We start from the raw sequence: 27842 nt of genomic DNA, 5'->3' as shown, positions 1-27842 counted from the left end.
TCAAAGAATGCGCATCCCTGACACTAAAGGAGCTGCGGGATCGATATACAGGGGATTGGAAGAAATCATGCTGTGTTGAAAAAAATATATACACAGAACATGTTATGCGGCTGTCGTTACCTCCCTAGATGTTTGATTTGCGATATATTTTTAATATGTTAGAAACATTTTATTTTTTTTATAACAGGCTGTTTTTTTATTCATTTTGACATGCAGCATTTGGAAATATTAATAGCAAAATCCTAGGTTTTGTTTACATGGACAATTACTTATGTCATGAAGGGGTTAAGAACACATACACTGGGCGGTTTATTCTGTGAGTTAGGAAAGCCCCCCACCAGCAGTTACAGCGAATCAGCTCTTGTCGAGATTTGCTACCTGTATCTGCACATGCTGCTGAATACATAGGCTGCATTCCACACATTAATTTCATTCATATGTGGAGTGTGATTACGTATTTGTGAGCATGCACACCTAGATGTACCAAATCTCGACAAGGTAGCTATTTTCGACAGGTCGCAGATATTTTTATAGAGCACAGCTGGCAACCCCAGAAACAACACTGATATGATCAATTTAAGTATAACACCTCCATTCATGCATTTACCTAATTATGGTGCTGAAGTTAGCTACTTATTCGGCCAGCTTCTTATTCGAATGCTGAAGTTCGCTACTTATTCAGCCAGCTTCTTATTCGGCCAGCTTCTTATTCGAAAATTCAAGTTAGCTTACTATTCACCCAGCATCCTATTCTAGTCAGCTTCTTATTAATGAAATAAATTATTTATTAAACAACAATTAGCAAAGTTAATATGATATTAATCATTAAATTTGGCACCAAAGGTGGCACCAAAATTTTCATTAATTTCAATAGGGAAATTCTGATTAAGATACCAAGCTTTTAATCTTGGCTCACTCACAATTTACTTGTTTTATACTAATTGGGCATCCCTCTATAGAAAAAGAATTAATCTAGCCTGAGCCAAATGATATTGATCATATAATATGGCATCAAAGCTGGCACCCTAATTTCAATGGGAGATTTTGAATAAGTAACCAAGCTTTTAATCTATGAAAACCATCTTGGCTCACTCACATTTGGCCTGTTTTATACTAATTGTGCATCCCTCTATATAAAAAGAATCAATCTAGCCTGAGCCAAATTATATTGATCATGTAATATGGCACCAAATCTTGTACCCTAATTCCAATGCATTTCAATGGGCAATTCTGAAAAAGTAACTAAGCTTTTAATCTATGAAAAACATCTTGGCTCACTCACATTTGGCTTGTTTTATGCTAATAGGGCAACCCTCTATCTAAAAAGATTCAATCTAGCCTGAGCCAAATTATAATGATTATGTAATATGGCACCAAACCTGGTACCCTCATTTCAATTGGAGATTTTGAATAAGTAACCCAGCATTTACTCTATGAAAACCATCTTGGCTCACTCCCATTTGGCTTGTTTTATACTAATTTGGCATCCCTCTATCTTAAAAGAATCAATCTAGTCTGAGCTAAAGGATATTGATAATGTAATATGGCACCAAACCATGTACCCTAATTTCAATGCATTTTAATGTTAGATTTGAAAATACGCAGCCAATCTTTTAATCTATGAAAATCATATTGGCTCACTCACATTTGTTTTATGTTAATTGGGCATCCATCTATATAAAAAAATTCAATGTAGCCTGAGCCAAATGATATTGATCATGTAATATGGCACCAAACGTGGTACGCTAATTTCAATGCATTTCAATGGGAAATTATGAATAAGTAACCCAGCATTTACTCTATGAAAAACATCTTGGCTCACTAACATTTGGCTTGTTTTATGCTAATTGGGCATCCCTCTATCTAAAAAGAATCAATCTAGCCTGAGCCAAATTATATTGATCATGTAATATGGCACCAAATCTGGTACCCTAATTCCAATGCATTTCAATGGGCAATTCAGAATAAGTAACTAAGATTTTAATCAATGAAAAACATCTTGGCTCACTCCCATTTGGCTTGTTTTATGCTAATTCGGCATCCCTCTATCTTAAAAGAATCAATCTAGTCTGAGCTAAAGGATATTGATAATGTAATATGGCACCAAACCTGGTACCCTAATTTCATTGCATTTCAATGGGAGATTTTGAATAAGTAACCCAGCATTTCCTCTATGAAAACCATCTTGGCTCACTCACATTTTGGCCTGTTTTATACTAATTGTGCATCCCTCTATATAAAAAGAATCAATCTAGCCTGAGCCAAATGGTATTGATCATGTAATATGGCACCAAACCTGGTTCCCTCATTTCAATGTGAGATTTTGAATAAGTAACCAAGCTTTTAATCTATGAAAACCATCTTGGCTCATTCACATTTGGATTGTTTTATGCTAATAGGCCATCCATCTATATACACAAATAAAATCTAGCCTGAGCCTAATTATATTGGTCATATAGTATGGCATCAAACTTGACACCATAACATCAATGCATTTCAATAGTAGATTCTGAATAAGGAACCAAGCTTTTACTCTATTAAAACCATTTTGTCTCCCTCACATTTTGCTTGCTTTATACTAATTAAGCATCCCTCTAAACGAAAAAGATCAAACTAGTCTGAGCCAAATGATATTGATCTAAAAATATGGCACCACACTTGGCACTGTAGCTTCTATGCATTTTAATGATAAATTCTGAAAAAGGAACCAAGCATTATCTCTATGAAAATTATCTTGGCTCACCCTTATTTAGCGTGTTTTATTCTAATTGTGCATCCTTCTATATAAAAATAAATACATTTAGCGAGAGCAAAATAATATTGATCATAAACTACCACACTTGCACTAATATATATATATATACACACATACACACACACACACACATACATACACACATGATAGATACATGGATAAACACACACACACAAACCATTGTTACAGTTGCTTTTTCTTTCATGTGTGCAGAGATGCAGAGAATCAGGTTGTTAATAGTGTTTTCTTGACTCTCATTCTTTGAACTTTTGTTTGCAAAAGTGATTAATATCCACATAGTTTCTCATGCATGGCTATTAATATTTCACGTCAAAGTGAGATGGGTGGATTAGTAGATGGGTAAGCGGCAGGTCAGATGCAGGAGTTAGGCAGAAGAAACTCCCCTAGCTTAGAGGTGTACCAGAACAAAGCAAACTGACAGAGTCTATATACTGTAACATTTTTAAACATTTATTAAATAATTTAACATTTTTTCTTGCTTTATTTTACTTTCTATATTTTTTTTAAAGTGATGATTATAAAAAAAGTCAAGCGATGCATGCCCCTTTAAAGTTGTGATTCACAACTAACATGTACAAGAAGTTTTTGCTTGTCTCTTTTCTCAGATAAAAACATATCCATATCAGCACTGTTTGAAAATGTGAAAACAAATGGCTCTAGATGATTAACTCCAGTTTCATATTTAGAGTTTACATATTCTTCATGTTTGTAAATAGTATCATCTGTTTCTTTTGCATCCATGCTGAGAATCATTGGCTTTTGGACTTGACCAAAAAGGTTTTGCATGTTTTCGTCAAGCCACTTATTGGCAGCTATGGTATCACAGAGCAATTTATTATCCTGTAAATTACACAATGAAAGAGGTTTTACTTCAAATTCAAAATTATATATCAGTAACAATAATGCCAGCAGTAGAGATGCATAATTTAATTAAACAATGAAAAGAAATCCACTCTAAACCCCCCCCCCAGATATATGTAATTATTGTGCAATGGGCTGATATATACATGAGAACAAAAACTCCTTTCTAGGGTTTTACCATTTGATCATTTTATAAACTAACATAACTACTGTGAGTTTCTTTATGCAAAACTGTAAAGAAAAAAGGGACATGTAACTTTTTTGGGTTTCACACATACACACATATATATAGTATTAATACTCTGTATTAATATTATTTATCTTTTGCCTGGTTAAAGTCAGGAAGCTAGTCACCTGCTGGCTCATGTATAATAATTTTATTACAAGACCAGAGACTCCTATTTTTATGCATTACTCTTTCTTTACTACTCAATGCAGCCTTTTAAAGAACAAGATATATAAGATAATATAACATACACATAATAAGAACATAACATAGACTTATTATAGTGAGAAAAAACAGCCAATCAGCACAGAGCATAGACTATAAACAGAGCACCCAATTAACATACTTCCTCTTTCTTTTTGCTGCTCACTCAGATAAGTAGTGCAGTCATAATATTAATAATAAAACGTTATCATTATTGTCTTTATAGATATTTTATCCCTTTATCATTTCTTCCGTTTTTCTGTTTACTTCGTTTGTAACTATAACTCCTTGTTTTTCCCCTTATATGTGTATTTTTTCTTCCGGTTTTCATATTTCCTTATATTTATATTTTGTGTCTCTATTGAGCCTTTAGCCTTATCACCTACTGACATTCTGCTTCAAACTTTGCTAGCTCCGTTGTTCGCTCAGTGTTTTCTCCCCTCCTGCATGTTTTCTTCTCTCAGTCCGTTCGCCATTTTGTGGGCCGTCCCCTTCCCGCCCATTACCGCTGACGTAATAACCCTGCCTCCTGTCAGCTGTACCTCTGCTGTTAACCGAGTGGTAACTTTGTGTCTTTTCCACTCGGTCCTGACATTTCCTTCATTTTGTCATAGAATATTTCTCCTCAGCTTTTGTTGCCATCTTCTGGCAGTTATAATACATTGCAATTACATTTAGTATAATTTCTGTACTAAGCGTTTTAGCTAACTAATTGAACCAAACAGTTTACCTCAGAAAAATATTTTGCTTGTCCTCTCAATAGTCTGTTTTGCCAGACCCTTTCAACTATATATATTTCAAATTTTATACATAAAAATTTTCTTATAAGGGAGATTTGATAATCAATTAATTTAATATTTAATTTTACCTCACATTGTTTTTTTGACAAAACATTATAAACAATGTCTGAAACTCAATCTAAATCACCTCCCTTGACCTTACATACAGTACAATCTATGATTGATTCCTCTATGAATAATTTATTTAATAAAATGACCTCTTTGATGGGAGAGAAACAAAGAAAAATATCTTTAAAAAGAAAGAACCCATCTATTGCCTATAAAGCAAGCAAAAAACTTATTGAAAAGTCTCGCCAACTTTTAACTGAGACTAATATTCCTCACAGCAAAGGAAGAAAAACCGCTGTTAGTAGAACCCTGCACCCTGAGGGTAACCAAACAGGGGATACTCATGTATGCAAAAAATTTAAATTTAAATCAAAAACTAATATTGATAATCCATCTTCAGATTCTGAGGAATCAGATGGTGACGAATACACTGATATTAATTCAGACAATTTCAATGATTCGGATAATTCCGATGGCTCCCCGGCCGCTAAAAAAACGAAAAAGAAAGCTAAAAAATCTTTTGAATACAGTGAGGATGAAGAGGACTTTTTAGATTGTTTGGGTAACCCTAGGTTTAAACCAGACGACTTACACCATCCCCGGTCCGCCGAGTGGTGTCCCCCCCTGGATTTAGCTAAATTTATTGACCACCAATTACGTAAACCCCTAAAAAAGCAAACCCGCAACAAAATGAAAGCCGAATGTCCTCGTCCCCTGTTACCAAAGAATGCTTCCATCACACCTGAAGTTGACCCCAAAATTTTAAAATTCATTGGTTCCCCAGGATATAAATTGAAAAAAGGAATAGATAGATCCTGGAAAATTTGCCAAGATAAACTTTTAGATTCAGTTGGTCCCCTCACTAAATTATTCGAATTATCTGAACAAGGCGTAGCCGAAAATTGCCCTTTGGATCCCTATGTGGTCAGAGAATGGGTACAAAGACTCCTGTGTTTTATTGGGAACACGAATTGCGCAATGTCTGGAGAAAGAAGACGTAACATCTTGAGGAAAATAGACCCGAAAATTTCTGATTTTTCCTCAAGTAATATCGCTTCAGACAACAAGGGTCTTTTGTTTGGAGACTCTTACTTAAAGGACTTAAGCCAATACGTAAATACTTTCTCTAACCTAAATAAAGTGAAAACATCCGTTAAGAAAATTTTCTACCCTAACCAGGGTTTCTCCGACAGGGCCGGGAGAGGCAGAGGCCGCTTTCCCGGCCGCCAAGCCTTCTTATCCAGGTCTCATTACTATCCCCAACAATCACAATACCAACACCAGTTTCAATCTCAATTCCAAAGAGGTTACTCTGAACCATCCACTTCCTCCTTTTTTCCGACAAGAGGTCGCCCCTGGACTCAGAGAGGTTTTAGGACCAGAGCCAGAGCTAGACAAGCTCCAGGTAAGTTCTTCATTTCTTCCCTATATCCTTTCTTTCCCAGAAAAAATTGGAGGCAGACTCGCCCTGTTTACTCAAAATTGGGCTTCAATTACTTCAGACCCTTGGGTTTTACAAACTGTATCAGGTATTCTCATAGAATTCATATCTCCCCCAATTCAAATCTGTCTTCCCCATCCAATTCAATTTTCTCAAGAAGACTCTCTTTTGGTCAAGAGAGAAATTTCTTCTCTCTTCTCCAAAAAAGCAATTCTTCCAGTCTCCCAACCTCAAGATTTTTACCTAAGCAATCTGTTTTTGGTAAAAAAGAAAAACAATCAATACAGACCAGTCATAAACCTAAAAACGTTAAATACCTTTGTAGTTTACCATCATTTCAAAATGGAAGGTATTCACTTATTAAGAGAATGTCTAAGAGGAAACGATTGGTTGGTTCGATTGGATCTCACAGACGCCTATCTAACCGTTCCAATCGCCCAAGAACATTGGAAATTCTTGACTTTCCGTTGGGAAGACCAGCTTTGGAATTTCACTTGCCTTCCCTTTGGTCTGTCCTCTGCTCCTTGGATTTTCACCAAGTTACTGAAACCTGTAGTGGCCTGGTTGAGACTCCGAGGAATTCGTCTAATAATTTATTTGGACGATATTTTGATTATGGACCAAGATTTTCACTCCCTTCAGAATCATCTATTTACCACAATTTCTTTATTAGAATCCTTAGGTTTTATTGTGAACAAACAGAAATCAGTTCTCTTACCCACAAAGTCTTTGATTTTCTTAGGCTTCAAAATCAACTCAATACTCTCTACTCTGAGTCTTCCTTCAGACAAGGTAAAGAATATCAAGAAAGAAATTACCAAAACTTTATCCAAAGATTTAGTTCCCATCAGAACCATAGCCAGAATAGTAGGGTTACTATCATCCTCTATTCAGGCTATTTTTTCTGCCCCATTACATTACCGAGAACTTCAGAGACTAAAGATTCTTCATTTGAGGAAAGGTTTTTCTTATTCTCATTTGATTCCTTTGTCCCTAGAAGCCAAAGAAGAATTGTCTTGGTGGCTCTCTCATTTAGAAGCCTGGAATGGGAGAGCCATCTTTGGCAGAACTCCGGACTTCATTATAGAATCCGATGCCAGTCTTTCAGGCTGGGGTGCACGCTGCGGCCCTTCCATCACCGGTGGCAAATGGACATTGGAGGAGAAACGTTTCCATATCAATTGTTTGGAATTATTGGCTGGCTCGTTTGCAGTCAAAAGTTTTGCCAATTTTTCTTCTCCAGTTTCTATTCTCCTTCGCATGGACAATATTTCAGCAGTACGATATCTCAATCGTTTAGGAGGCACCAAATCAAGGAATTTGTCCAACATTACCAAGGAATTTATTCACCTTTGTTTAGACAGGAATATTTCTATCAAAGCGGAATATATTCCAGGTCTATCAAATACAGCTGCAGATTGGGGATCTCGTCATCTGACAGATTCGAGCGATTGGAAATTAGACAGGAAAATGTTTTTACTCCTCCAATCTCTCAGAGGTCCCTTTTGCCTGGATCTTTTTGCATCCAGGACCAACTTCCAGATTTACCCATACTTCAGCTGGCGTCCAGATCCGGAAGCTGCGGCCATAGATGCTTTCCTGCAACCATGGCCCCCCAAGAAAGCTTATGCCTTCCCTCCATTCTCAATGATCCCGAGGACAATTTCAACAGTCCGCAGGGATCTCCTATGCCTAACTATAGTGACTCCCCTTTGGCCAACCCAGTCTTGGTATCCCTCCCTCTTGGAGATGTCCACCAATCTTCCAATTCTTCTTCCTCCACTTCCTCACCTATTAGTCAATCCGGAGGGCGAATTTCACAGTCTAATTCTCCAAGGCTCTCTTTTTCTGATAGCCTGGACAATTTCAGGGGACCCTGGTCTCTCCGAGGCCTTTCGGAGAGAGCTAGATCCCTCATTCAAGACTCTTGGGCTCCAGGTACCCGCAGATGTTATTTTGCCGCATGGTCAAAATGGTCTAGCTGGTGCTTGCAAAGGGATTTGGATCCAATTTCTGCGGATTTAACCGAAATCATTATCTGTCACACCTCTTTGATTCAGGCCTTGCTTACAGAACAATTAATGTCCATAGATCGGCCATCTCTGCCAGACATAATCTAATCAATAATTCACCTATCGGTAAACACCCTTTAGTTTGTAGAGTTCTTAAAGCCATTAGATTAAAACGTCCTCCTGTTCCCAAACACGAATTTTTCTGGGATGTAGACTTAGTTTTCTCTCTTTTCAAATCCTGGCCAGACAATAACTTGTTGACTCTAAAACAACTTTCCGCTAAACTCGCTACCCTTCTATGCCTTATTTCTTTCAGAAGGGTATCGGATGTAAAAGCATTAGATTGGAACTCTAAACGTTTCTCCCCTGAAGGAGTCACCTTCTTTCTTTCTCGCAGAACAAAAACTTTATCTACTTCCATCTTTTATCCTTATCTGTCTTCGGAACCCTCTTTGTGTGTGGTCGAATGCTTAAAGTCATACGAATCTAGAACTCTGATATTTAGGAAACCTATCCATAATCAACTGCTTATTTCTTTTGTTCCCCCCTATGCTCCTATCACTTCTACCTCTATCGCTAGGTGGGTTAAATGGGTCATGAAAGAGGCCGGTATCAACATTTCTTTTACAGCTCATTCTGTCAGAGGTTCCGCTGCTTCGAAAGCCTTTTTAAAAGCGGCTCCTCTTCAACAGATTTTAAATGCTGCAGACTGGTCTTCAGATTCCATCTTCAAACAATTTTATTTCAGACCCATTCAACATGCCTCGCTTAATTTATTCTAACTACTTTAAACTTGCATAAAAATAGGAGTCTCTGGTCTTGTAATAAAATTCCGATTATCCTAGTATGTGAAGGTATAATCTAGATTTTATTAAAGACACAGAGACGAGTATTTTCCCTCCTCACATAGATAATGGTGTTTTTTCCCACCCTAATAACCGTCATTATGTGTTACTAACTCTTATATTTTTTAACAGTATCCATGTGAATCCAATCCTTTCTCATCCTCTGGATTCTTCCCGTCAATTCAGAAATCTCAACCTTCATTCAATGAATCCTGGACATCTACGTTACCTTCTATCAAATTCAACATCCCATGGAATTTCGTCCATCAGTTCTACAAGAAGTTGGCGTTTATTACCCTCTGTTGTTTCGGACTTTTTGGTTTTCTTATGATGTTTAATATTTTATTCCTTTTGAGCATCAATTAGAAAGAGGAAGTATGTTAATTGGGTGCTCTGTTTATAGTCTATGCTCTGTGCTGATTGGCTGTTTTTTCTCACTATAATAAGTCTATGTTATGTTCTTATTATGTGTATGTTATATTATCTTATATATCTTGTTCTTTAAAAGGCTGCATTGAGTAGTAAAGAAAGAGTAATGCATAAAAATACTCGTCTCTGTGTCTTTAATAAAATCTAGATTATACCTTCACATACTAGGATAATCGGAATTTCAGTGTGCCTTTGAACCAGTGAATCATCATTGCATGATCCACCTTCACCCAAAGTCTGGGGTGTGGGTGAAAGTAGTGGGGCATGTGGAAAACAACTTTCACCATTAATTACGCACTGTATACTAGACATGTTCATTTTAATGTTTCGTTCACCTTTGAAAGCGGAAGAATGTGTCTCTTTGTGATAATTAGCCATTTTCGTTTCAAAATTCATTGTTGTGCAACAGTACCATCTTAACATCTTTGCAAATCCAGATTTCAGTGTGTTGCTGTTGCGCAAGATTGAATTCAGCAACGAAAATAGCTAAGGTGCACGAAGAGCCGCCTTCTTCTGCTTTTGAATGTGAAAGAAACCTCAAAATGCACGTGTCTAATGTATACCCACCTTACATGGCATGAAAGGCAGAGCAAGGGACCATGAGTTGACCACCACCCAATTATTTAGTCCTGTTTATTCCATTTGCATATAAAGTAAGAGACACAACATTGAGATTCTGTCAAGTATTAAAATTAGCTTTTTTATTTCCCAATCTCATCATACACATAGTGGAAGAAGATAGGATCACAAATGCTGGATCCCCTTTTAATAATAGGAAGCTGTGTACTTTTTTTTTTTAGTTTAAATTAAAACTAAATTTCATTGGCACAGAGGTGTTATGATAGGCATAATTATGAGCTATGGATTATTATAATTATTTAATTCAAATATTACATTGTAAAGTTAATTTACAACTAGAATTCATGAGTTGATCTAAGCCTGAATTACTGACTCAGATAAAAGAATACATAGGTGTCGAATTATCAAGGTCCGAATGGCCCCTGATCCCCCTGTTTTCCTTGTGAGCCTTCAGGCTCGTTGGAAACAGCAGTTAAGAAGCAGCTGTCTTAAGACCGCTCCTCCTTAACTGAATCCGCTGCCTCTGATCTGCGGACAGCAATCAATTTGATTCATATTCGATCGGCTTGATTGTCACCCACTTCTAGTGGCTGATTGGCCGCGAATCTGCAGGGTGCGGCATTGTACAAGCAGTTCACTAGAACTGCTTGTGCAATGCTAAATGCCAACAGCGTTTGCTGTCGGCATTCAGCGATATATGGCGGACATGATACGCAACAGCGTATCATGTCCACCAGACATTATTAAATCTGCCCCTTAATATAAAGGTCAGATTCTGTTGTGTAGAATTTGATTGGTATTGTTTAAATGAACAGTTCAAATTAATAAAAAATTTCATTTTACTGAACTATTTTAGGGGGAAGCATAGTGTGCACATTTTTTTTTACTGTGATTTGTTTTGATGATAAACTCTACACTTTTCCACACTACTGAATGGTTGATATTATTATGTGACATCAGAAAGAACATACCTGCTGCTGATAGTTATTACAAGGAGAGTGCCTATTTCAAATTTTTGCAAATCAAGTCTAAATTTGCCCTTATTTCAGAGTTATTTATAGTGTATGTTTGAAACTGTAAAATTGAACCAGCCATTAAAAAGCTTTAAAAGAGCATTCTGACTATATTCCAGCCACCATAAAACATTAATCTCAATTAAGTTGTTATTGGAGCTGTAGATTAAATAATTTCAAAAAGTTTAACCCAAAGTTGTCCCCTTGAACACCCGTCCATAATACCTCCTTTCTCCTCCTCCTCCGTTCACCACATATATCAGGAATATTTTCTTTGGGCACCGGTTATAGGATGAAAGTGTCGGCTGATGCTTTTCGCCTATCACTTGTTCGCCCATTGAGAGTAACAGTACGCACTGTTACTGGTAATGGCTGGCTGGTGATAATATGAGATTGTCAGTTGACGCTCTGAGCCTATGCTTTAGATTTATTATATGTCCGGCCAACATACTTAAATGCCAACAGCAGTATACGCTGTCGGCATTTAACATTGCACAAGCATTTCTAGTGCAATGCCAATCGGCCACTAGCAGGGGATGTCAATCATCACAGGCGTATCCGATCGGGATAATTGCAGTCCGCCACCTAATAGATGGCGGATGAGTTAAGGAGTAGCAGTCTTACGACCCCTGCTTCTTAACTTTTGTTTCGCATCCGCAGATCAGTAAATGTGCCCATCTAAAATATCTATTTTTAACTCTGCCTGGGTGGTTCAAGTCGGCGAAGCCACTCTTGTAAACCTCATTCCCCAAGGTTAACTTGGGGTGGATGCCAAATGCGCCCCCCTAACAGGGGCAAAATATAGTGAAAACGGGAGAGTCACAGGAAATTATGTAATCTTGGAGATTTCGACAACCTTGGAGTTCTCGACAGAACCCCGGCACCCAAGGAAAACCTTCATGATCAATGTGAAGGGTGGAGGAGACAGGATTATCGCAAACAGATGCTCTGTTGAAAATTGGTTTTGGTTAAATTATTAAAACACCATAAGGTACTCCCAGGGACTGGAGCCCTCATAACACCTATATTGAGATAAAGTTGTTATGAGGGTGGAGTCTCCCTTTAATAGCTAAAGACTTCAAGTGTTAAATGATTTTAATATCATTCCTGTTGAGACTAAGAAATGTAGGTATACAACACTAATCATAATACACTAAAGACAATAAATGACAGACAATATATTCCTGTAAAATAGTTAACAAAAAATAATTAAATATAAAGTTGTCCCATTCCTTTCTTACCTTGACAATTACAGATGGTGCTTCATTAAGACGAATGAAAACAATGTGGCCAACTGAATGTGGCAATGTTATTTCTTGCTCTATAACTTCAGGTGTAGCTATTATTTGGCCTTTGCCTGGGCTGTTCATTTCCCCGAATCCATCATAAAAAATCCAGCTTGCATGTTGCAGGCGGTGGAAGCATACAAAATGTGAAGCAGCATGGTATGTAATGGCAATAGGCTTATACCTAAATTAAAATAAATATGGATGAATAAATGTATTACATTATGATGTAGTAAAGGCAAATAAACAAGTAATTACACTTACCTAAACCCTAGAATATAAATGTCCTCCGGAAGATCAAGTGGAATCTGTTTGTAATTTGCATCATTACATTTTTTTTAAAACTGCAACAATTAGTATGCAAGGTAAACCATGATCAAATGTCCTCTTTGAATAAGTCCTCATACCGCGGCATGCTACATAGGTACTGTTAAACAACATGGTATATTTACTGGTTTGTAAAGCAAAAATGCACATATAATAAGGAATGATTATAAAATACACCAAAAGTGTCACAGATAGCTGTACTCATAAGTAGAATCTCCTAATTCTTGTGAGTCCATGATATACTGTACACTTGTAAAGTCAAAACTAAACTTTCATGATTCAGATAGGGCATGCAATTTTAAACAAATTCCCGATTTACTTTTATCATCAAATTTGCTTTGTTCCCTTGGTGGTATTTTTGAAAAGCTAAACCTAGCTAGGCTCAAACTGATGTCTAAACAGTTGAAAACCGCCTCCTAGCTCAGAGCATTTTAAAAGTTTTTCACAGTTAGACTGTGCTAGTTCACATGTGTCATATAGATAACATTGTGCTCACTCCCGTGAAGTTATTTAGGAGTCTTCACTGATTGACTACACTGCATGTCTGTCAAAGGCACTTAGATAAGGAGGCTGTCTGCAAAGGCTTAGATACAAGGTAATCACAGAGGTAATATAACAGTGTTTGTTATGAAAAAACAGGGAATGGGTAATAAAGGGATTATATATCTTTTTAAATAAGAAAAAAAAATGTTGTAGACTGTCCCTTTAAAATTCAATATTTATTTTATCTGGCAGTGCTACTTACTACTCTGTGTTCTGTTATTTGTCATTTAAGTATGTAGATTGTTTTGATTTTTGTATTATATTTATCTATATCTATCTTTCTATCTATATATTTTTTACCTCACTTTTTTGGTCTTACCCTTGATTTTTTCTTTTGCATTCACTTGTATTGCATGAAAGCCATTTATCCATTCCTTCCTGTAATTTTTTGAGATCATCACAGCTGTAAAAATGGAAAGTAACAAGGTTTTATGGTTATGGAGAGGAAAGAGAGATGGGTGTAGATTTTTAACATTGTTTGAGAGGACATGATTAGCTGTATAGAATCATGTCCGATAAACCTCGCTAAATTAAATTTAACTTTGTACAATCATTTCTAGTGAAATGCTTGTGCAATGCCACCCCCTGCTCACCGGTGGACAAACGGCCGCTAGCAGGGGCAGTCAATCATCCCAAACGTATCGGTATGATTTCAGTCCACCACCGAAAAGGTTGTGGACAAGTTAAGAGTCAGCGGTCTTAAAGGGACAGTCTACACCAGAATTTTTATTGTTTTAAAAGATAGATAATCCCTTTATTACCCATTTCCCAGTTTTGCAAAAAGAACACAGTTATAATAATATACTTTTAACCTCTGTAATTATCTTGTATCTAAGCCTCTGCAAACTGCCCATTTTTTCAGTTCTTTTGACAGACTTGCAGTCTAGCCAATCAGTGCCTGCTCCCAGATTACTTCACGTGCACGAGCACAGTGTTATCTATATGAAATATGTGAACTAACACCCTCTAGTGGTGAAAAACTGTTAAAATGCAATCTGAAAGAGGTGGGCTTCAAGGTCTAAGAAATTAGCATATGAATCTCCTAGGTTAAGCTTTCAACTAAGAATACCAATAGAACAAAGCAAAATTGGTGCTAAAAGTAAATTGGAAAATTGTTTAAAATGTCATGCCCTATCTGAATCATGAAAGTTTATTTTGGCCTAGACTGTCCCTTTAAGACCGCTGCTTTTTAACTTCCGTTTCAGGCGAACCTGAAACAAAGGGGGTTGGAAGCAGCATCCGCCGCTTAATAAATCGACCCCATGGGATGAGTGGGAATGAGAAAGGAAGGGTGTTAGAAAGAGACCAAAAAGTATTGTGGTGAAGTGAAGATATACAGGAATACCACACATCTAGTGTCATCTTGCGCAACCAACATGCCTGACTCTTGGTACTTGCGTCTTTTATTTTATGCCGTACATTTACGTGTCATTTTTTACGGAGGGTGGTTTCTGGCATCCAATTTTGATGCAGCTGTCACGCCCTTTTTGGCGTTATTTTAAGCACAAGACCTAAACCTATTTAAAGGGACAGTTTACTCAAAAAATGTCTCCCCTTTAATTTGTTCACAATGATCCACTTTACATGCTGGAGTGTATTAAATCGATTACAAGTATTTCCATTAACCTTATATTGGCATCTGAAATTGTTTATTTAGCCTGTGGTATCCCCACAAATCCTGAACGGTTTGGGCCACAAGGGATAAGGTAATAAAATGTTAATTTTCCATTGTTCTCTCCAAGCATTGGTGATTGGTTTATGGACAGATATAAGAAAAAAAGCAGGTATATGTACACAGTGTGATAAAGTAATGAGATCTGATTATACCTAGAAGTTCAACCCATTTTATTAGGTTGTGGCTTCAAAACTAAAAATCAGCTAATTCATATACACAAATAAACCTTAAAAAAGCAAATATCATACATTTTATACTCTGCAGACGGTAAAAAAAGTAATTGGAAACACATTAAGGGAAAAACTATTTTATAGCACACTGTCCCTTTAAGGTCTGATCTTCGTTTGAATAATTGTCAGTTCATGGTCCTTGCATCGTTTATTTAGTGATTTTGATATTGTGACTATTTGTGCCTGTTTTACTGTGTCCCTGACTTTGCTTGCTTTTTGACCATCACAGTTTGTTACATGCCCTGACTCCAGCTAATCTAACTTGGCTGTCTTTTTAAATCCTCATATCGTTTTCTGGTTTTGACTAGTGAGATTACAATTTACAGTCTCTTTCTTTCATGTTCAGCACAGTCACTCTAAGGTCTGTAAATACCTCTTTCTAGTGCTTCAACAACTAATATGTGACATTGGTCATATAAATAGTTGTGAACAAATCTCATTATTTATTCGGTGGTCTGTGATTAGTTGGTCAGTTGCACGGCACCAGCTGCCTCACTCTGATGAACTCCTGCACATGGTATCCCATTAATCTGAGAAAAATCAGCAGATTAATTGCATATGAAATTTTTTTATAAAAATTGACAATACCATGTGCAGGAGTTCATCGGAGTGAGGCAGCTGGTGCTGTGCAACTGACCAACTAATAACAGACCACCCAATCGATAATGATATTCTTTAACATCCATTTTTATGACCAATCTTAATAATTTGTTTTTGCAGCCCTACCTCTTTCTATACCTTGTCTATATCAGTTAGGGATCTGAATACTTACCTGATTATATGGACAGCAAGTGAAGAAGGTAAATTAGAGTTATGCAAAATGAAGCAAACATAGGCAGAGATACAGGAGTAGGAGGTATAGGATTAAAAAATACATGTAGAATAACCCACATTTTTAATGACAATTGCATTGCACAATTATGCTGCTCTGAATTACATCCACACATTGTCAAATATTCTTTCACTACTTTAAAATACACTCTGCAGGTATTTCCCCCCACTTGTACTTGTAGCATTTGTAGGTCATGTGCATGCCTGGCATTGACAAAGATTCCACACACTCTCTGACAGACTTCCTCATAGTTTTCTGTTAGGGAGACTGTGCTGTGACCACATCTAGCTCTAGGCAGAGATCCAGATAGTCTTAAAAGGGCATAAGGGTTAAGGGATCTGGTAGACTTAAAGGGGCAGGGGATAAGGTAGTATTAAAAAGCAGGGGCATAAGATATATTATCTTAAAGGTTCAGGGGGTAAGATAGTCTTAAGGGACAATAAAGGTGGTAGAAGTCTTACAGGTGTAACAGAAATAATCTGCAAGTAAAAGGGGTAAATAATCTTAAAAGCTCATGAAGTTTAAGTGGTTGGTATATGTAAAAGGGAAATGGGTGTATAATTTTAAATAGACAGGAGCTAGTGGTTAGTCTAAAAGGGGTAGAAAGTAATTGTTTTAAATGTGTAGGGGGAGATAGTCTTAAAGGGTTATAGCAAATATTATTAAAAAACAAGTGGCCTTTAAGGGGTAGAAGTTTAAGGGTCAACTAGGCTTAAATGGAGAGTGCATTTGGTAGTCTTTAAAGGATATGATTATATAATCTTAAAAGGGCATAATGTCAGTTAGTCTACAAGGTGCAAAGGGTTTAAGGAGTCAGATTGTCATAAAGAGACGCTGGATAGGTAGTATTAAATTGCAAAGATAGTAGGGTAGAGTGTTATATATGGACAGGTGTTCTTAATGGTTTAGAGGGGGGTATATAGTTTTAAAGGGGCAGGGGAAGATATAATGAATACAATAAGGGTATATAGCCTTAAAGTTTTCTAAGGAGGTAGTTTTAGGGATAGTGTGAGTCTTAAAGGGGCATGGAATTATGTAGTCTTTAAAGAGAGATAGTTTTAAGTGGTAATTGAATTTTAGTCTCCGTTAATACAAGTGACACAAAAAGTAATTTTATATCTACCAATTAACCCCTACACCTTTATGATTATATAACCACTATCCCTTTAAAAATATTACTCATTCACTGCACTATCACCTATATTTTCCATGCCCTATTAACTACCCACTGCCTTTTTAAAATTGTTTACCACTGCCCCCTAACACTTTTAAGACTACTTAACACTTTGTTCCTTTCAGTCTACACTGCCCATGCCCATTTAAGACCACCTGGCCTTAAACCTCTGCCCTCTTAAGACTATCTGCTCCTACCCCTTTTAGACTATGATCCTTCTAACTCCTGCCACTTTATATACCACCGAAAACTTTAAGACTATAAATACCCAAATTCCTTTCATTTAAGGCTACAGCACCCCCTGACCTTTTAAGAGTGTCTACACCTACTGCTTGACACTTTAAATCTACTTGTCCTTTTAAGATTACTCCCTGATGCTTTTAGACTTACTGACATCTTAACCCCCTGCTTGTTAAATGCACATGAAACTCAATTTATTCATGATTCAGATGGATCACATTTTTTTTAAAAAAAAAAAAATCCCCTTTACATCTATTATCTAATTTGTTAATTTCTCTTGGTTTGAAAAAAATACCTATATACTAAAGAAAAGCAATCTAATACTGGGCATTAGCAGTTTATTATTGTATGCACATATATGCCTTTTGAGACTGGCTTACCAAATGTGTTCAGTTACATCACATTAGTTTATTGCTGTTCATTCAAAAACGGATTATGAAACAATTTTAGATTTAATGTCCCTTAAAGACAACTTTACCACTTACTATTCAGACTATGAGGAGGGAACCTTAATTACTGCCTCTTTAAGACTACCTGTTCCCTTTCCTATAAGACTATCTGACCTCTTACACCTAACCCTATAAGACTATCTGTACCCAAACCTTTTATGACTTTCTAGCAGTCTACCCCCTTCCTGTAAAAGAATACTTGACTCTTGTAACTTTAGGAAAAAGACTTTAAATAGGTCCTGAATATAGATATTGATTGTCTCTATAATTTTTTTTTAAATACTAAGTACTGTGAGTGTTCCATGATTACATAATTTTGTTGGCATGTGTGTTTGGATGCTTCGGTAGCATTCAAATTCGCAAGAAGGCTGCTTCTCATGACATTTGGCTCTTTTTGGAGCTGCATTTCTTCATGTGAAAGTACAACTTACTAAGAACTCTATTTACACAGATCTTAGTGTGTTGTATTGTCACAAAAGATATCAGAAAAGAGACAAACGGCACAAGTGGCCACATTCTTCAAATTTTGTATGCTACCAAATCATATGAATGCACATATCTAGAATTTTGTATGCTACCAAATCATATGAATGCACATACCTAGAATTTTGTATGCTACCAAATCATATGAATGCACATACCTAGAATTTTGTATAGTTAGATATACAGAAAGGTGGATAAACAAAATGATTTCTTACCATATTTCTATGGAGTAAGTTTTTCTTGAAGTAAATGATTCTGGACACGAGAGATTACTGCATCTTGCTTCAACAGTTGTGACATAGAGATAGTTTAGACGGCAAACTACCATATCCTCCTCTGTGCCAAATGCATCCCATACAGTTTTACTTTGAAATCGTTCAAATTGTTTTAGCCATTCAATTTTTCCTTTACTCCATTCATGTTTAGTATAATATGAATGCACATTCAATAGGGATCTAATCCATGTGTCCCTTTTTGCTATGTCAATCAACCCATGCAATACATGAGGAAAGTTCTGCATTGCCAAGTGAATTACAAAAAGCAAATTGTCAATTGTACATGTGTTTAGTAATTTTATGTTTTTTCTTCCCAACTTCCCTGACCCAGACCATGGTGGGCAGTTACACATAACAATCATAGATTTGGATTTTGGACTTGGTGATCTACTATAGTATTTAGATTTCTTCTTTATTTTTATTTTTTTCCATTTCTCCTCATGAGTTAAAGTGTTTCCTTTGTCTTCAGAACTGTCTGTTTCTGTTTGATCTTTTGATGGGATAATTTTTTTGACATTTTTATTTCCACTTTCTACCTTTTTTTTCTTTTTCCAACTTCCTTTTTAATATTTGAACTTTTCAAACTTCCTAAAGCAATATCACAAATTTTCCCTTGAACAAACTCATTCATTACTTGTAAAAAGTCGCCAACTCTTCAGTGTAATTTGTCATTTAAGACATCTTTTTTCACAATACGAAACCAGTTTTCCACTGCAGCATTTGTATCTCTACTTTTCTCTTCACTTAAAATTATTCCACTCCACAGTGGTATGGTTGCTATATATTTTTGAAGTATAGAAATAAACTGTGGGCAATAATTCATATTTTCTTTCTGGTTTTCATGTTCATCACGTTCTGTTTGCTGTGAAATTTCAAATAATATTGATTCAAACATTTTATAAAATGGCGAAGATTCTCTTATAGTGCGTTCTTTGTGTATGTCTTCTGCAACCTCAAGGTCAAATTTGCCCTCATCTATGTTTTCATTATATAGCTGTATTTTTTGTTTTTTTTACTGATCGTGTGATCAGTCGAACATATTCCAGGCAAGTATTTGTTTCACTTTTAACAATCAGCACATAGATTAGCCTCATAATATGCACCTTTACCTCTTTTAAATTTTTAGCATTTTGTAACAGGGCAAAAGAATACATAAAAAAAAAATCTTTGATTTGCTTACTGGCTTGTATTTTGCTTGCTTTAACAGTCACCAACTTAATCATGTGAGCGGCACATATGTGTATTACAGTCATCGTGCATTTAAGTTCTCCTCCGCAGATGCGAAAAACATAATTTATGTAAGAACTTACCTGATAAATTCATTTCTTTCATATTAGCAAGAGTCCATGAGCTAGTGACGTATGGGATATACATTCCTACCAGGAGGGGCAAAGTTTCCCAAACCTCAAAATGCCTATAAATACACCCCTCACCACACCCACAAATCAGTTTAACGCATAGCCAAGAAGTGGGGTGATAAGAAAAAAGTGCGAAGCATAAATATAAGGAATTGGAATAATTGTGCTTTATACAAAAAAAATCATAACCACCACAAAAAAGAGTGGGCCTCATGGACTCTTGCTAATATGAAAGAAATTAATTTATCAGGTAAGTTCTTACATAAATTATGTTTTCTTTCATGTAATTAGCAAGAGTCCATGAGCTAGTGACGTATGGGATAATGAATACCCAAGATGTGGATCTTCCACGCAAGAGTCACTAGAGAGGATAAAATAAAGACAGCCAATTACGCTGAAAATAATCCACACCCAAAATAAAGTTTAAATCTTATAATGAAAAAAACTGAAATTATAAGCAGAAGAATCAAACTGAAACAGCTGCCTGAAGTACTTTTCTACCAAAAACTGCTTCAGAAGAAGAAAACACATCAAAATGGTAGAATTTAGTAAAAATATGCAAAGAAGACCAAGTTGCTGCTTTGCAAATCTGATCAACCGAAGCTTCATTCCTAAACGCCCAGGAAGTAGAAACTGACCTAGTAGAATGAGCTGTAATCCTTTGAGGCAGAGTTTTACCCGACTCGCATAAGCATGATGAATCAAAGATTTTAACCAAGACGCCAAAGAAATGGCAGAGGCCTTCTGACCTTTCCTAGAACCGGAATAGATAACAAATAGACTAGAAGTCTTTCGGAAATATTTAGTAGCTTCAACATAATATTTCAAAGCTCTAACTACATCCAAAGAATGCAATGATCTTTCCTTAGAATTCTTAGGATTAGGACACAATGAAGGAACCACAATTTCTCTACTAATGTTAGAATTCACAACCTTAAGTAAAAATTTTAAAAGAAGTTCGCAACACCGCCTTGTCCTGATGAAAAATCAGAAAAGGAGATTCACAAGAAAGAGCAGATAAATCAGAAACTCTTCTAGCAGAAGAGATGGCCAAAAGAAACAAAAAACTTTCCAAGAAAGTAATTTAATGTCCAGCGAATGCATAGGTTCAAACGGAGGAGCTTGAAGAGCCCCCAGAACCAAATTCAAACTCCAAGGAGGAGAAATTGACTTAATGACAGGTTTTATATCTAAAAGAATGCCAAGAAAAAAGATGAGAAAAACACCTAGAAATGGAAATCTTCCAGACTCGATAATATATCTTCCTAGATACAGATTTACGAGCCTGTAACATAGTATTAATCACGGAGTCAGAGAAACCTCAATGACTGAGAATCAAGCGTTCAATCTCCATACCTTCAAATTTAAGGATTTGAGATCCTGATGGAAAAAAAGGACCTTGTGATAGAAGGTCTGGTCTTAACGGAAGAGTCCACGGTTGGCAAGTGGCCATCCGGACAAGATCCGCATACCAAAAACCTGTGAGGCCATGCTGGAGCCACCAGCAGAACAAACAAGCACTCCTTTAGAATCTTGGAAATTACTCCTGGAAGAAGAACTAGAGGCAGAAAGATATAGGCAGAATGATACTTCCAAGGAAGTGACAATGCATCCACTGCCTCCGCCTGAGGATCCCTGGATCTGGACAGATACCTGGGAAGCTTCTTGTTTAGATGAGAAGCCATCAGATCTATTTCTGGAAGTCCCCACATTTGAACAATCTGAAGAAATACCTCTGGGTGAAGAGACCATTCGCCCGGATGTAACGTTTGGCGACTGAGATAATCCGCTTCCCAATTGTCTATACCTGGGATATAAACCGCAGAAATTAGACAGGAGCTGGATTCCGCCCATACCAGAATTCGAGATACTTCTTTCATAGCCAGAGGACTGTGAGTCCCTCCTTGATGATTGACATATGCCACAATTGTGACATTGTCCGTCTGAAAACAAATGAACGGCTCTCTCTTTAGAAGAGGCCATGACTGAAGAGCTCTGAAAATTGCACGGAGTTCCAAAATATTGATTGGTAATCTCACCTCCTGAGATTCCCAAACCCCTTGTGCTGTCAGAGACCCCCAAACAGCTCCCCAACCTGTCAGACTTGCATCTTGTTGAAATCACAGTCCAGGTTGGAAGAACAAAAGAAGCCCCCTGAACTAAACGATGGTGGTCTGACCACCACGTCAGAGAGTGTCGTACAATCGGTTTTAAAGATATTAATTGAGATATCTTTGTATAATCCCTACACCACTGGTTCAGCATACAGAGCTGAAGAGGTCGCATGTGAAAATGAGCAAAGGGAACCGCGTCCAATGCAGCAGACATAAGACCTAGAATTTCCATGCATAAGACTACCGAAGGGAAAGATTGAGACTGAAGGTTTCGACAAGCTGAAACCAAATTCAGACGTCTTTTGTCCGACAGAGACAGAGTCAAGGACACTGAATCTATCAGGAAACCTAAAAAGGTTACCCTTGTCTGAGGAATCAACGAACTTTTTGGTAAATTGATCCTCCAACCATGTTCTCGAAGAAACAACACTCATAAAAGACTGAAAAGGTTCTTTCTAGTAAAAATGAGCAAAGGGAATGCTATGGCCATAAGACCTAAAACTTCTATGCATATATAGCAACTGAAGGAAATAATAGAGACTAAAGGTACCGACAGACGGAACCCAAAAGAATTATCCCTTGTCTGATAGAGACAAAGACAGTGACACAAACTATCTGGAAACCTAAAAAAGGTGACCCTTGTGTGAGGAATCAAGAGCTTTTAAAAAAAAGATCCTCTAACTATGTCCTGAAGAGCAAGTGAATCATATGAGATTCCGCGTCCTCAGAAAATAATCTGAATGAAAACAGAAAAATGAAAATATGCATTTATTGTATCTAATGAAAACAAATAATGCTATCAATGACCATAAAAAGGCAAAATAGTTTGAATAAAAACTCCAAACCCGGTTCCTAAAAAAGGAACTGGAAGAAATACCCCAGAAGATTTCAGGTCTGAGCAGCGCTTGAACCCCATGGGTGCCCAGCCATGCTTCAACAGTACCCAAAATATATAGAACAGAAACACACTTAAAGAAAGTGTTAGCCTTACTGGAATAAAATCAAAGAAATTTGGACAAAATAGAACCAAATAAATTTCAAAGAAGTCTTAACCTGCCCCTTACCAGCCAAGCTGGAATACGGCACGTACATCGCAATATTAGGGAGCTGATTTCGAACCCCAATTATAAACATGTTACTTGGGAAAGAACTCAGGAATTCATTCCTTAATAAGAACAACCAAACTAGTATAAGCTTAAAGTTTTAGTCTTAGAACTCAATCTTGAAGCCCAGAGTAACAGTTAAGAAATATGGATTTTTTTTTTTCTAGCTAAAATAGCTAAAGACATAGAATAACCCTCATTTGCGAAAATATTCAATAAACTGAAGACACAAATGAAATTATTAGCATGATAGTCCAGTTTAAAGGACCAGTCAATACAGAGGACTTGCATAATCAATAAATGCAAAACAACAGACAAATGCAACAGCACCTAGTCTAGTAAATGTTGTCCCTTAACAATGCTAGCAATATCCAAATAAATCACAGGACCAAGAAGTACCTGAAACTAATCAATTTTCCATAAATAAGATACAACTATCTAAAGGAAAATAAATACTATTTTGCTATAGAAATAATAGCATAATTAGTAGAAGTAGAGATAGCCCCAATATATTGGAGAACCCTCCTTATTGAATTTAACTGCTGGCAAAGAATATAGTTTAAAACCTTTGAAGAAGGAATAAAAGAAAATTCACAGCCTATTCCATTCCCTAGTATGGGGAATTGGAAAGAAAACCTCTGAAAACACAGAAGAAATAAATAGGCAGAAATAGTGTCAGCTAGTCTTAAAGAACTAGTTACCTTAATATCCAAAATAATCAACACCTTTTCAACAAAGAACAAATGTACTTTAATAATAGAAAAATAATAAAAAAGTAGGATTTGTTAGTGTCAATATCTGATGAAGAAAATTTCTGAAAAGGGAAAAAACATCATCAGAGAAGGATAAATCAGTATGTTGTTGGTCATTTGAAACTTCAATAATTAAAAAAGAAGTGAAAAAGACCTAAAAATTTTATTAGAAGGCACGAAGTCAGACAAAGCCTTTAAAATAGAATCAGAAAAATGTTTCTTATAAATCTTCTAATTATTTCTTGTACATAAGATTTAAAAATAGAAATATGTAAAGCATAAACACTAATGGATCCTGCATGTAAAAGTATACCATAATAACTTATTACAAACCATAGCTAAAGATAAACATTTATACATTTAAAATAAATGAACTTAGCTTTGGTAGAACTGAAACTCAGTTAAGCGTTTTTCCAGAAGTGGCTTCTGATTCAGGGTGAGAGATCTTGCAATATGTAATAGAAAAAACAACATATAAAGCAAAAAAGATCAAATTCCTTAAATGACAGTTTCAGGAATGGGAAAAAAATGCCAATGAACAAGCTTCTAGCAACCAGAAGCAATAAATAATGAGACTTAAAATATTGTGGAGACAACAATGACGCTCAAATTTTTTAGCGCCAAAAAAGCCGCCCACATTATTTGGCGCCTAAATGCTTTTGGCGCCAAAAAATGGCGCCACATCCGGAACGTCGAAATTTTTTGGCGCAAAAACGTCAAAAAAATAAATAAATGACGCAACTTCCGTCGACACATATGACGCCAGAAATTACAAGAAAATATTTGCGCAAAGAATGACGCAATAAAATGAAGCATTTTTCAGCCCCCGCGAGCCTAACAGCCCACAGGAAAAAAAGTCAAATTTTAAGGTAAGAAAAAATTGATTTATTCATATGCATTATCCCAAATATGAAACTGACTGTCTGAAAAAAGGAACGTTGAACATCCTGAATCAAGGCAAATAAATGTTTAAACACATATATTTAGAACTTTATATAAAAGTGCCCAACCATAGCTTAGAGTGTCACAGAAAATAAGACTTACTTACCCCAGGACACTCATCTACATGTAGTAGAAAGCCAAACCAGTACTGAAACGAGAATCAGTAGAGGTAATGGTATATATAAGAGTATATCGTCGATCTGAAAAGGGAGGTAAGAGATGAATCTCTACGACCGATAACAGAGAACCTATGAAATAGACCCCGTAGAAGGAGATCATTGAATTCAAATAGGCAATACTCTCTTCACATCCCTCTGACATTCACTGCACGCTGAGAGGAAAACCGGGCTCCAACCTGTTGCAGAGCGCATATCAACGTAGAATCTAGCACAAACTTACTTCACCACCTCCACAGGAGGCAAAGTTTGTAAAACAGATTTGTGGGTGTGGTGAGGGGTGTATTTATAGGCATTTTGAGGTTTGGGAAACTTTGCCCCTCCTGGTAGGAATGTATATCCCATACGTCACTAGCTCATGGACTCTTGCTAATTACATGAAAGAAACATAGATTGATATATTGAACAACTGTAATCTGATTGAATGCCTGCATTGCTGCATGTATCATTGCCCAGCTGAAGTCCACCTCTACTTTTTGTGGGGTTAAACTATAGTTGGATAAATTAAAAAAATCTCTGCATAGACAGTTTAACCAGTGGAGAATTGTTGGTGTGCTTTGATTAGATGTAAGCATTTCTGCTACTGGCACAATATACCTTTTAGGGGAGCGAATATGCAAACACAAGGCATAGTACAAAATTTTGTGATCAGTTTCTTTTGGTTTTGCTACCACAGAACCAGTTGCATCTAAATATAGTGAAGAGTGTCCCAAAGACTGGAGATCTTTCAGTATATGTAGTTGTACATCAGAGTAAATATGAATAATAAAAGGACTCATACAAATATACTGTATAACTGCGTCTGCTTATAAAAGAATTATGTTGTTTCTTGTCCTGTTTTTGCTGTATGTCTAGACACTCCAAAAACACATTTTTGTTTAATCGGTTAGAAAGGTCATTTTCACTTGAAATTTTTTGCAAAACATGGGTTGCTTTAACAGTATTGAGATTTCCAGCTATGATTTGCTGTCGACAGGGACTTCATACGCAAGTGAGTGGGACTTAACTGTCCTAGTTGTAATTTCAGGTTATCCCTCTCTACACCACTTGTATTCCTTGTGAATGATTGGTTCGCCGGATGTTTTATTGAGCCATTGACATGAACTTTAATTTGTACCTCATTGACTTTCTTCCCAGGTTTTTTTTCTAGCACAAAAGTATATGTTGTACATCCACTAAATTTACATTTCCCTTTGCCATGCCAGAAGGCAGTATTTTTCTTGCGTGATGCATGACACCTCACTCTGTTGTATTTGAAAGCAATAACACAATATTTATTTATCTTATTGACCTTCTTGCTTATTATATCAGACCAGCTACTCTTCAGTACACGATAGCTGCCTTTCCTGGGCTCTGGTTTTACCTTTTTCCATTCCTCTCTACTTAATGTTAATGTAAAGTGTGAAGGAATATCCTTTTCAAAATGGCTCCGATTTAAACCTTTGTCTGTAATCAACATTTTTTGCAGAGTTGTTTCTTTAAACATTTGAAAAGGATGCACCTCAGTTGTGTTATTGGTTACCTGAAGGTTAATGGAGTCTATTTCTTTTGCTAATTCATTGTCTTCTCTTCTAGCTGTTACACTATATGATAAATCACAATCCAACCTGCTTGCAAGAGACTCATCTGATAGACTAGTTTGATGCACTATAGTAACCAACTGTTCAGAAGGTAGTGATGGAAACAGTGTTTTTTTAATTTCACTTTTAACAGTATTTTTTTTTCTTTTTCTGTCTGCATTTGCTTTAAGCTGCAGTCGGGGCAAAACCATGGAGAAATGGGTTCAATATCCTTAATGCTTTTATATCCAATGCATGTTGGATGAAACCAATCATTGCAGAGGTCACATTGAGCATAAGGTTCATTAAGATTGTTCCTCTGTTTACATATACAATATGTTTGTTCTCTATCATCATAAACATTACTGTTAGGAGACAGGGATATTTCCATATTTTTTATGGCAACATTTTTTTCCTCACTTAGTGATATTTTCTCAAAATGTTCTTTATGAAAAGCTAAAGTTTTTGTCATGATTTTCCTCCTGTCTTCTCGCCAAACATGATACAGCCACGATCTTGTGGATAGTTGGTTATATCCTAAGGCACATGCAATTTTACCCCAAACTGAATCCTGTTTACGGTAACCCTCTTTAAAAAAAAAATGTCTGATTTCAGCCACTTGATCTGAGAACAGTTTCCATGACATTGTAAAGAAGCTAAATATTGCTTACCAAAAAAATGTTTAAAAAATCTTGTGCAATACAAAGCAGCTTTTAGTATTGAAACAAAGCAATTTTGGTTTTTAAATAATTAAATCTTCATAATTACAGTGGTATCTGGCTCCAAGTCATGTAATCAAATAAAGTCCATCAGGAGATAATGCTTAAAATTGTCTTACCAATCTCTGTCTGTTTATTTTTTTTAGTGACTCACCAACTCTGAATACTTTCTGATAGTTCAGAGTTTACAAGTAGATCTAAGAAAATAAGGGTTTAGTAGGACAGCATATATTTCTGGGAGCTGCAGTTCAGGTGTCAGATTTCAACTGCACATGAACTACAATTCCCAGAAACTCATATTTAGTAGATAACCGTTTGATTGGGGATTAGGACTTCTAGAAGTTATTACAATAATAAGGATCTAGAAGCAA

The 27842-nt window shown here is 36.4% G+C and overlaps 1 protein-coding gene across 1 annotated transcript in view; it reads right to left on the bottom strand.

The window, feature by feature from the left end:
- Nucleotides 1-3205: 3205 nt before the first annotated feature.
- The window catches only part of LOC128660690 (structural maintenance of chromosomes protein 5), a 40326-nt gene continuing 15689 nt past the window's right edge, over nt 3206-27842 (bottom strand). The window contains exons 2-4 of the mRNA XM_053714645.1: nt 13710-13793; nt 12476-12704; nt 3206-3616 (exon numbers count right to left, since the gene is read on the bottom strand). Coding sequence (XP_053570620.1) covers nt 3323-3616; nt 12476-12704; nt 13710-13762 — 576 coding nt within the window. The 5' untranslated portion in view covers nt 13763-13793 and the 3' untranslated portion in view covers nt 3206-3322. The remainder of the gene's footprint in view (nt 3617-12475; nt 12705-13709; nt 13794-27842) is intronic.

The sequence above is a fragment of the Bombina bombina genome, chromosome 5, assembly GCF_027579735.1.
Source record: "Bombina bombina isolate aBomBom1 chromosome 5, aBomBom1.pri, whole genome shotgun sequence".
NCBI classification, from domain to species: Eukaryota; Metazoa; Chordata; class Amphibia; order Anura; family Bombinatoridae; genus Bombina; species Bombina bombina.
Note: the sequence above shows the minus strand (reverse complement) of the source record. Positions and strands in the feature narration are given on the sequence as shown.